Source organism: Eubalaena glacialis, chromosome 17 (genome assembly GCF_028564815.1).
Source record: "Eubalaena glacialis isolate mEubGla1 chromosome 17, mEubGla1.1.hap2.+ XY, whole genome shotgun sequence".
NCBI classification, from domain to species: Eukaryota; Metazoa; Chordata; class Mammalia; order Artiodactyla; family Balaenidae; genus Eubalaena; species Eubalaena glacialis.
The window spans coordinates 86,140,757-86,152,905 of NC_083732.1; the positions used below are offsets into that span (position 1 = coordinate 86,140,757).

Consider the following 12,149-nt stretch of genomic DNA (forward strand, 5'->3'; position numbering starts at 1 on the left):
CGAGGCAGGTGCGTGTGCGGGAGGTGGGGTTAAAAAGTGCATCCAAACCACATTTTCCGAAAATAACAGCATAAAGAATCAATGTGAATTCCTTTGCATTTTATACCTTTAAAGTTGTTCATGAGTCAAGAAATAAACTTCCTCTGTCAAGGAAGGAAAAGTGACTCCCGTCCTCACTATAAATGACTTCTTTCCACATTTTAGCAGGTAGTACTTCTCAAGTGAAAGCTGTTTGTAGTCAACTTGAATTTGCAGAGAAGGTGTTTAGGAAAACTAAAACACAGTCGACACAAATTACTCTGCCTCTCAAGCAAAGAGGATGCCAGCCCCTCCGGTACGGTGGGAAAAAGAGGAGGGAGAAAGCAGAGAACCATGTAGCCTGGCCGCAGGCCTGGCCCGGACACAGGCGCTGACTGTCCCAAAGCACAGCGTCCCACCCGTCAGAGCCCTGAGCTGGGATGAGACGAGGCTGGCACTGAGAAGGGGCCCATTAAGTAAGTGACTGAGTTTTTGAAACATTTCAGAAAATACCAAGATACATTTTATAAAAACAGCCCGAAGGATAAACATTAAAGCATTATTCATATGAGCAAAAATTGAGACAATCCCAAATTCCAAAAGCAAGGAAATGAATGGTGATGAGATTTTGAGATACCTTTATGATGTAATTTTTTTTAAGCAATTAAAATAGAAATTTTTAGCTTATGTTATACGTTTATGCAAGAAGTAATCTATGATAGTATATAAAATGTAGTACGATCTCAACTATTCAAACATTTTTTTTAATGGATAAACAGTGGAAGGAAACACCAGAAAGCACTAATAGTAATTCACTCTGAGATTTCCCTTTCTTCTTTATGCTTTCCTATAATGCTAAAGGAAAAAAAAAAATGACTATTTTTTAGAAGATAAGACTTTTTCTTAAGTTCTCTAAAACCTCAACTGTTTCTCACCAAAATTATGATTCCAAAGCCTAATTTCACATTTTGTTCTGACCTTGGTAAGAAACACTTCAACTATATTCCAGTTTGCTGCAAGCAGAGCACACCGCCTACTGGTTACCTCGAAGAAACCCTTCGCCTCTATTCTGGTCATAAGGATCACAGGTTAACTCAGACTCTTGGGGCCACCGGAGAAGGTGTACTGAACAGCAAGCACTCCTAGGTGCCCCTCTTGGCAGCAAGCAGACCCAGCGCGGCGCGTGCTCTACCTGGGCAGAGACGTGCTGATCTGCAGTCTGGGCAGAGCAGGGATGACTTCCACCGTGGAGCCGCTGGTCTTTAATCCCGGGAGGTTGTCCAGCAAACAGTCGCTAAAGACACCAAAGACCGTGGTGTGGTAACCTGGGGACAAAACGCAAAGCTTCACCACCTGAAAAGGCTTCATGAGACACCCACGCCTCAAGGCAGCCCCGGGGTGACAGGAACGCAGGGTCCCTTTCCGACCTGAGTTGAGATTTAGGCCCCGTCGCCTGCCAGGCTCGCCCACAGCTCCCACACTCCACCCCAAGACCCTCCGTTTCCTTGAGCAGAGGTGCCAGCAGCACCTGTGTGCCCACTTCACAAGGCTGGCTGCGTCCAAGCGACAGTGTATAAACTGTAAATCTCACAGAACTTAATAATGAGTGCCTCATCCCTTTACTAATTTGCTTTTCAAATTTATCCATCTCTAAAATGAAAGTGATAGCTTGTATTCCTTTCCAGGACATAATGTAACTTAATAAGTATTTGAAAAAAATGATTCAAAATCTTCTGTTGAGAGATGAAAGTTCAAGAGTCAATTATTGTTTTTATAGCTGTTACGTGATATGGCAAGTCTGCTCAATGTGTACAAGTACTATAATATAAGACTAGCAAAATTTCCATGAAAAAAAAAACCCTCCATGGGTTAGATAAGCACTTGAAATTGTTTAAGCAAAGCTTTAAAATGGCTTTTGAAATTTTGAGATAATTATTATAAACAACATTCACTGTGTAACAAAATCAAATAATACTCGATGGCTAAATGCCTAGGGTGACAATTCTTTTGCATTCATGTTAAGTGGCTACACACTCAACAAGAAGCAAGCTGGCACCTGGTACAGCCTCATCAAGGCTCCCCTTTACCTTCTGCCAGTTCCAACTGGCCCCTCAACTTAAAATAACTCCAATTCACGGCACCCGCATTTCCTTTTTCTTAAAGTATGTTCCTTCTAAGACTCCTTTAATTTAACTTGTGAACATTTTCCTCCCCAGAAACCCACAACTGGCACAATGCCCTGTCATACTGTTCTTTCTATGAAACCTGATAGGATGTGGCTTTGTCTACTAAGCAATCTTTGTTTCCAGTTTCTGAATTAAAATCAATCATTTTCCTTTCCTCGCCCATTGCTGAAGGTGACTGCAAATAAACTGAAAATCTGATGACAATCCTGGGTGTTATGTCCAGTGATACTTCACACATAAGGCTCCCCAAACAATGGACACCAACTAGTCTGTCCCAGGGACCTCTGTCACCGAGGCTTCACTACTCACCCGCGGACATATTAGTCCTCGGCCGTGTGTCACTCTGAATCAAGCCTTTCGGTCCTGGCTACTTCTCTCTCATCTGTCTCCTCTGCTCTATTCCCAGCCGCAGCTGGGGTCCGATGTCTGACATCTTCTCCCTGGACTACGGCTGGAGCTTCCTAGTTGGTCTCCTTCCTCCTGTCCTGCCCGCCTCCAGCCCGCTCTCCAACACAGCAGCCTGGAGCGGCTCTGAACCGCCCGTCAGACCACATCCCTCCTCTCTTCAAATAACGCAGCAGCCCACACTGCCCTCAGCAAGACTTACAAGGCCCTCTGGGTCGGCCCTCTGTCTGCCTTCCCAGCCTCATCACTACACCCCTCTGCCTTAGACCAGTTAATTCTGAGCCCCCCTCCAGCTCCCTCTGCACCCTGTTCTCTCCTACCACCAGGTAAGAGCCTGGACCAGATGTTCTTCCTGCCTGGATCCCTCTTACTCCCCATCCCACTCATTCGGATAACCCCTAGTTCGCCTCCAAACCTCAGGGTCACTTCTCAGGAGAAGTCCTTCTCCACCCACCTCCTGTTCTGGGTCACCCCTCCCCCACTGCCCACAAGCCGGGGCTCGGCCCATCTCAGCACTGCCTGCAAAACACCCTCACCTAGGATGTTGTTGCCTCACCGCTCGAGAGAGAGCACCTTTCCCAGTGAATGTTTGTTCTTTCAGCCACCAAATAGCTAAGAGCTACCACGTGCCAGGTGTGAGGATCCAGCTGGGCAAGACAGACGAGGCTGGCAAGGAAAAGGCCAACAAGCCACCGCGATCAGTGACGTGAAGGAGGGGCCCGATCCAGCAGAGGGAAGCTGAGGACGATCTCCAGGGGGAAAGGAAGACTGGGCTAGGCACTGGAGAAGCACCAGAGCCACCAAGTCTGGAGGCACACCAACAGAAGGAAAGCATGGCGTGTTTCCAGGACAGGAGCCGTATGAGCCGGCAGAGATGAGCAGGGCCCGAGCGCACAGGGCTCCGCAGCCATGGTAAGCGTGCAGCCCTGATGGAAAGCGCGTGGTGAAGGCGCTAAGACTTCCCGTCCAGAGATGACAGGACCAGATCTGCCCTGTGCAAAGGTCACGTGGCTGCAATATGGAAAGAGTGAGGGCGGAAACACCAGTCCTGATGCTTCTGTGACAAACTCTAGAAGAGGGTCATGTTCTGCCAGACCAGAGCGGCTGTGGAGGTGGAGAGGGCGCTGATGACACAGTCAGTATTGTAGGGGGGAGTGAGGAGGAGACAGGAGCAGGGAAGGATGACTCCCAGTGCCCGGGCAGGGCAACTGGCCAGACGGCAATGCCCTCACTGGGACGGGACCACAGCGGGAGAGGCAGCTTGGGGGATGAGGTTGACGGGCTCTGGTTGGGACATGCTGTATGTGACGTGCCCACGAGACAGCAAAGAAGATGGGTGGGAAGCGGCTGGATGTGCAGGTCCAGGAAAGGGGTCTGGACAGGAGACGTGGCCCTGGGAATCAGCAGCATGGAGATGGGACCTGAAACCAGGAAAGTAGATGAGTCTGATGGGACTGCCAAGAGACAGCAGGTGGAGAAAGGAGGGGAGGAGAGAGGAAGGGCGGGAGGGGGTGGGGGAGGGAGGAGAGGCAAGGGGAAGCAGAAGGGAGGGAGGGAAGGACAGAGTTGGGCACAGATTGAAGGGTCCGGCTGAAGAAGAAGTGCCTGCAGAAGACCCTGCCCCAGAATGACAGGCAGGAGAGGGGGCAGAGACGCGAGGGTGACCAGGCGAGCGCACCCAGGAAGGAGGCGGGCAGCAGTGCCAAAGGCTGCTGAGCAGTGGAGTTGGACAAAATCTGAAATGTAGGCACCGGATTTAGCCGGAAAAATACTGCCAGTGGCCTCAGTGACAGCAGTATTGGTGAGGTGATGGCTGGATGCGCAGGATGTGGTGGGTTAGAGAACCAGCACAGAGGTGGAAGAGTGGATTCAGCGTGTACAGACAGCTCTCTGAAGAGGTCTGCTCGGAAGGAGAGACAGCAGATGAGGCCACAGCAAGAGGAAATCGTAGGCTCGGGGTGAGGGGGTGGCAGGGGGTTTTAACCACAGTGGGAGAACCTTGGAGCGTGTTTGCAGGCTCCGGGGAAGACAGACAGGAGCGCGGGGGGTGCCCTCCACATCCCGCATGCTCTACATGGTTCGTGGCGTGTCCCAAAGCACCACCATCCATCCGTGACCTGTTAACGGGCGAAGACCGGAATGCCGGGCGGCACAGAAGCCAGCAGCCCCCAAACCTGCTTACCATTCACAGCAATCGTCCCCGTCGTCTGCGGGACCCCAACAAGCGTCACTGGGTAAAGACCAGACTCAGCCGGGAGGGAGAGCGCCGCGGGGAGAGATTCAAACTCCACTCCACTCGTGAGCAGCCCCTGGAGCAGGTGACAAAGGACGGCAATGAGCACGGCCCTAACCCAATCCCAAAGCCGCCGCTCTTGGTCAGTCCCCGATCGGCCCCCAAGCATCGTGCCTCGCCCACAGGAGAGCCCCGGGACTCTCAGAAGGAAAAGGCTCATTAGCGGCTCTTATAAAAGTCCACAGGGAATTGTAGAGATGTCCTCAAAGTGCGATGAACACAAAACAATCTCGAAATGGACAGCACTGTGGGTGCTTGAACAACAATTCCATCTTTAATATTAGCCCCGCTCGATGTATTTTTAATATTTGTTCTGCTTTCTTGTTTTACCAAGTTGGAATGTAAATAAAAAGAAAAAATAAAATATTTTATTTACAAACAACATGAAAAACATGAAGTGTGGAAATAGATCATCAGTTAATATCCTTCCACCAGTGCACCTGTGAATTATCAGTTCATTTCACTAAGCGCCAGGCCCTATGCTTGACGGCAAATGAGACAGGCTCCCTGGCCTCCAGGAGCTGCCCATGATTGCAGGACCTCTCAGCGCTCAGGATCTTCTCCTCAACACTGTAACAGAGGCCCCATCCAGCACAACAGCCAAGAGAAGAAAGAAACGGCATGAAGACAATTATTCACACACACAAAAACTGTGGAAAACCCTATGGAACCTACGAGGAAAACTGAACTAACAAGAGCACTTAGCCAAGTAACAAAGTCAGCATTAAAAAAGCAAAAGTACTTCTATAATCTAGCAATAAACAAAACATATTAGAAAATAAAATATTACAAATACCATTAACAAGAGGTCAAAAACACCTCCTATCTTGGAATAAGTCTAATGAGTGGTCTGTGAGATTCCCGCACTGAAATCTACAGAAGATGGCTGAGATACATTAAAGAAGACCTAAATGTAGGAGGGATCCTGGATTCTTCCCACGGGGGCTGTTTTCTGCAGTGCTATGGTCGAAGCAATCCTGAAACTATCTTAGGTCTATCCCAGGAGCAAGCAGACAAGAAGCGTGCTAATGTTGCTGTGAGCCCAGGTTCTCACACTGGAGGGAAGGATGCCGATGTGGAATGGAGGAAGGCGAGAAGAACCCTACGGAGACCGACTAGAATTGGAGGGATGGCTGTGAAGTCAGAATGTATGAAGTCTGTACTTGGATTGTGTATATGCATGTCTAAGGGCACATGTATATGCATGTACATACACGTGCAGATGTATGCACGTAGGTACGTGTGTAAGCACGTGTCTATGTGTGCATGCATGCAGACCTTTCCTAACTCTGTCTACAGAAAGCACCCAGAAGCAAAGGCTCTCCAATAACAATGAGCACACCTGCGCCCAGAGTCTGAGCAAAAGCATGAAATGATCTAACCATGTGTGAAACAGATGTCGTGGCCAAGAATGGAAGCAGAGAAACCGATTAGATAGCTATTGTCTCCAGGCAAAATATATTGGCATTTGATTTCTTTTTAAAATAGCTAAAGCAAATACGACCAACTGTGAGCATTTGCTAAATGTGAATGGTGGATATACAAGGGCTTATTATTCCCTGTAACATTTCATATGCTTGAAATATTCCATAATTTAATTTTTAAATTCTGAACATGATTTGTGGGCTATCTCCTAGTGGTAACTTATTTTATTCTTTGTTCTTCCTCATTTTTCATAAAAAGCACATATTAATTTTCAACCAGATATAAATGAAAGCTTCTTTTTAAGACTAAAAATATGTATAAGAAAGAACAGCAGGCATATGATACTTTAACCACTTTGGGGGAAATTCTCTAAACAACTATTATTCCTGGTTTAGGCCAAGAGACAGAAAGTCACTAAAGGGCCTGACCTAAGAGCTAAAACCTAAGGTTGGCACATTCTTGTGCAACAGGAGGAGGAGGGAACACTCATCCTTACAGGTCATTCTTGGAGTGACCTCAGGGTGGTAAGCTTAATATTCAGCTGAATTTCTAAGAGGTCCAACAGATTTGGGAAAACCATGCCTCACGCCGGAGGCCTAAACATCATCTTTAATAACTCCCAGTCTGCCTCTGAGCTCCCACTCACCCTGTGTCCGCAGTGAGGCCTCCCCTAACTCTCCACGCAGCTCCTGCAGCCCCTCGTGCACCCCACCACGGCTCTGACCAAGGTCACAGCAGGGGCCAGGCCTGACGTGCGGCGCGGGCACTCAGCAGGACACCTGTACGGACAGACCGCCTCCCACCCTGAACACGAGTCATAAAACCCCAAAGGAAGGCATCACCCAGCTCAGCACCATCCTTCGCACAATGCCGAAAATTTACAAAGCGGTTCTATACAATAATAAGCATAGAGAAGACTTGAGGACTGGAATCCACCCGCTGGCGGAGGGCTCTGCTCTGGAAACACTAGGTCTAGCTTGGAGAGCCATATGAATCTCCTTCCCGCTCACTGCAGAATTAGGGGAGCAGTTCCAATGGACAGCACTGCAAAAAGTGAGCCTCTAACGCCGTACACAAACACAGAAACAGAACATCAGATTTCAAACCCGAGGGAAACTTCGTATTCACAGTGCAGTCATTTATTCTCTTATGAATAAAGAGCTCGCTCTTCTCTTAGGCCTTGATCATCTTATCATCTTGTAGCAGTGCAGTAACAGTGATATTGAGTGGTGGGCACAGTACAGGGTTTGTAACCTCACTAATCTCATGTAAATTTCAATATAATTATTTCAAATCTTATATGCAATCAACTAAGCTCTGTGTGTGTTCAAATCCGAGATGTCTTTGTTCATTGACTCACACATCTCACTGAGTACCCAGCCTTAAAGACACAGGAATGTCAAGACGTAGTCTTCACTCACAAAAAGATTATAATCTTTGGCAAAACAAATATTAAAAACAGACATAGATTATAGGCAGTATGCCTCAAATATTAAGTAAAAAACTTACTTTAATGGTAAGTTGATGTTTAGCCCAAAAGGGTCAAATGATTCATGATACATACCATGTTTTCAACTCGGAGTTCAAATGGCATTGGGTTATATACCATCAGCTGAACTTCACACACATCTCCTTGAACCCACTGGAAATCTAGAAATACATACACACAAAAGAATCCACGTTTTAGCTGGTGTTTTTGCATGTTTCACATGGTTTCAGATTTACTCCTCTGGCAATTTATTTTTCCAGTGAAGCAGTGGGCATTGTGATCATCTTGAGATACACAGTTTAAAGCTATTTTACTGCTAGCTTTCTCCAATGCAAAGCACATCATCCCTGCCACTTGGATGCCTTGTGACTGATGCTTCCCTCCCTCAGTGCCAAACGCAGCTGCACGAAACTGGAATCAATCCAGACAGCACTATTCTTGGTGTAGAGCCATACGTCACACAGACCTTTGCGGGCCCAGAGGCTGGTACTTAGGAAGATGGCACTGTGGTCAATTTTAAGTGGCACATAGCGTGGTTTCTCTTTCCCCTCCCTAAGTTTGTGAGAGAAGACGGTGGCTTCTCTTCCCTGTCCACTCCCAGGTCAGCTGCAGTCCAACACCTACGGGAGGCAAAATTCTGAGATGACCCCCAAGACTCCTGGCCCCTGGTGTACATGCTGTGTCATCCTCTCCCCCCAAGTGTGGATATGAGGATAGGCTATGTTATATAACAAAGGGGAAGGAGGCTTCCATATGTGATGAAGGCCCCCAAGCAGTAGGCTTTGACTTAATCAATGGGAGATTATCCTAGGAGAGCCTGGCCTACTCAGGTGAGCCCTTGGAAGGGAATATACCCATCCTGAGTGAAAAGATTCAAAGCATGAGAGGATGTACGGAGGAGGCCATGTGGCCAGGACCCAAGAGCAGCTGCTATGAGCTGAAAGTGGTCCAGCTGACAGCCAGCAAGAGAACAGAGACGTCAGTCCTACAACCACAAGGAATGGACGAAGAACGTGAGGGAGCCTGGAAACAGATCCTTCCCAGTCGAGCCTCCAGATGAGAACATAGCCCCACCTGACACCTGGATTTCAGCCTGCAAGACTCTGAGCAGAGGACCCAGCTAACACATGCTGGACTCATGACAGTAACAGTGAGAAAATAAACTTGTGTTCTTTAAGCCACTAAATTAGTGGTCATCTGTTACACAAAAAGAAAACTAATACGGTCCCCATCCCCACTCCACTGCTCTCTCCTCCCCTTAAGATTCTCCATTAGGCAAACTGGAAGGGGCTTCAGAACCAAGTAACACGTGTTCGGCAGGAGGTACTGTCCAGCCCTTGGAAGGCTGTCTCTCACTCTTCATAATGACCTGGTGAGGTAGATATTACAATCCCACTGTTACAAGGCAGGTACTCAAGGTCCAAAGAGGTTAATAAATGTGCTGAGAATCAGACAGCCAGTAAGTGGGGCAGCAGGGATTCAAGCCCAGGTCTTTGAACTCGGAGAAGTATCCAGACTGGACAGTGGTGGTTAAAGGGTTTTTTCTACAGTAGATACTAAGGTTTACTGATTAGAATTCTTCAGCTTTCATAAAGACACCATTTTTCCCAAACAATTCACACCAGGTCCCCTGCACAGAGACTAAGACAGGTTGCACCAAACCTATGGCATCCTGAAATTGCATGCAGTGTGACCCAGAGTTGGCATCCTGAAATTGCATGCAATGAAGAAGGAGCCCACCAGGTGAGTTAGTTTTCAAAATGCTTGCACAAGCAGGTACCCATTTGAGCCTCTTGACAATACAGTGAAGTGGTCAGCAGAGCACATATCACCCTCATTCACCAACAAGGAACACGGAACCGTCCACCATCGATGGCCCTAATGAATGAGGCAGCCGAGTCCAACTCCCGTGTGCCTGGCCCCAAAGCCTCTGCTGCTCCCAGGCTGCTGCTCTCCCCCCGTTGGCTCCAGAAACCCACCTCTCTTCACCCAGCCTCAGGCTGAGAACCTCTGCGGGAGGGAGGGGTCACAGAAGTCCTTCTGCAGAGACATGGTGCTCCCATCCCCACCTTCAGCAGCATCACTGAGCCCATCACTGCCTCAGCGGCCAGCACCCCAGCCCTTCCTCACGGCCGATGAAAATGTCATTTGTTTTAACAGCTTGCTATGCCTGATAGCGAAGGAACTGTTTGTCTTCTCTACCACAGTCAAATAACCATCATTTCAAAATTCATTTTCCTGGGGTTCTGAAAGGAATCGTTTATACTTGCACAGTCCTAGTCACTAAAGGTAAACCTAAGATAAATCCCTGATTACAGGAATAGTTATTTATGTTTGAGAGGAGATCATCTCCTTCCTAAGCCTTAGTGTGTCAAAGCACACGGTGGGGCCCCTTCCTCGATATTTTGTCCCAGAAACCACACGAAGGAACAGCACTGAAGGCTATTAAACACCCTTCTGTATCAGGCCCTCCCCACACTGTATTGCACGGCCCCCGTGTGTGTTCTTAGCTGTGGACAAACAGCCTCTTTCGGGGGCTTTTGTTGACAAGCTCGTCTCTTTCCACCACACGGGCTGGACCCAGCTGGCAGGTGACACTCCTGATTTCTCACTGCATCCCCAGCACCTTGGACAGTGCACACAGCACTGCTCAGAGCCTTACGAGAAAGGCTGCTGGATACTTTAGGAACATTATCTCACTTGACCCTCAGAAGAATCTCCTAGTGAGCTTCTGGCGCCCGGTCTCTGCAGACGGCACAACTGCAGCCCAGGGAGGCCCGCGGCAGCCCAAGGCCATCTGACAGCTCCGGCCTGGCCAGGCCACCAAGCCTCCTCCGGGGCAGCTGTCGACCCAGGCAAGAAGCCCAGCTCCACCACCAAGTCCTAGCGCAAATTATGCTCAGGACGTGCACAGCCATCACCTCGGCGCAGAGTTTAACTCGGACGACACAGACGCTAGCAACACACAGATGGAAAGACTGGTAAATTATTCCAAGTTGGCGTGGAAAATGGTCTCAGGAACTGCCCTCAAGGGTTTCTTCTTCTCTGATATTCTGTGCCCCGTGCTGTGATAACTCCCCCAGTTATAAGATTCATTGATAGAGATTGGGACTCTAGGTTAAAGACATGCGATTCTTCAAAGCTCCAGGCAGGTCCTCGCTGATGAGTCTGCTGCTAAAAAGATATCAGAAGCCCCGAATGTAAGTTACACGTTCGTACCCATGGGTCTTCAACAAATAGCATGCATTTCGGCTGAAGTTTCTGTTATATGCCCCAAAATCTTGCCTCATCCACTGAATTTATCCTCAGCCCAGATGAACAGGTGCTTCTCACTGTTATGAGGAGCCGTATTTAAAGGAAAAGGTCCCTGGGCTTTGAGTCACAAAGCAGGGACACAGCCTGAGCTCTGTCCTTACTAGCTCCCTGACCTAGGGCAGGAATTTATAATCACTCAGTCTTAATTTTCTCATCTATAAGTTGGGAACACAACACTTGCAGCATCACACGGTCATAAGAATCACTGGGTAAGGTGGAAGCCCTCTGCAGCAAATGCAGGGTATTCTTTTCATAAAAGGAAGCCTCAGCAGTTTCTAAAGATCAGAGAGGAAGAAAATCAAGAGGAAAGGCCGGCTCCACGGGCAGTGACCCTGCAGCCACACTGTGCCAGGCTCGGGGCCCACATGCTGCTTAACGCTGTCTCTGTCTCCGATTTCCTCATAATTTTTTAACAAGGGGGCCCCACAGATCATGCAGCTGGTCCTGAGAAGGAGTCTCACTCTTCCAGTCCCCCAAATCGCCTCTGGAAGTTTCTCTAAACAAAATGGGTGAAAGTTTCCTAACATGTTCTTTAGGGGAGAAAGCTTATCATCAACCCTAACGAGACCCAAAAAGACCAGCCAGAGACTCCTAGAAGGTCTAAGAGACGAGCCTCATTAACTCTGTAATGACAGGTCCAGGTCCACCCAGGGGAAAAGGGGCCCAGAAAGTGACCTGCCCACCACCGAGAAACAGTGAGACTCGGACTGGAACAAGCCCCCCCCCCCCCCACCTCCAAAGAGATCAAAGGAGGCACCCGCGCTGGCAGACACGCACTGCTCACCAGCATGCGCTGGAGCGGGCCCGGGACCCGCCCTCCCTGCTCAACCACGACGTCCCCCCGGCTCCCCTGCTCCCAGACTCCCCAGCACGCTCTCCAGAGCAGAGAAGCAGTAGGGAGGCTGGAGCTGTCTTTCAAAATCGACAGACTGAAACGAGAACGTCAAAGACTTGCCTTCACACCAGAGTGCCTGCGGGCCTGCCCCCCTGACAACAGGAAACAGCTGCAGCTGGTCAC

The 12,149-nt window shown here is 48.8% G+C and overlaps 1 protein-coding gene across 4 annotated transcripts in view; it reads right to left on the reverse strand.

Moving 5' to 3' along the window:
- The window catches only part of TRAPPC9 (trafficking protein particle complex subunit 9), a 535,221-nt gene that overhangs the window by 395,405 nt on the left and 127,667 nt on the right, over positions 1-12,149 (reverse strand). For all 4 annotated transcript variants that reach the window (XR_009697631.1, XM_061171479.1, XM_061171478.1 and 1 more), the window contains 3 exons: positions 7,892-7,977; positions 4,792-4,918; positions 1,211-1,343 (listed from right to left, as the gene is read on the reverse strand). Coding sequence is in view for 3 of the 4 variants with exons in the window: in XM_061171479.1 (XP_061027462.1) it covers positions 1,211-1,343; positions 4,792-4,918; positions 7,892-7,977 (346 nt within the window). In the remaining variant the exon portion in view is untranslated. The remainder of the gene's footprint in view (positions 1-1,210; positions 1,344-4,791; positions 4,919-7,891; positions 7,978-12,149) is intronic.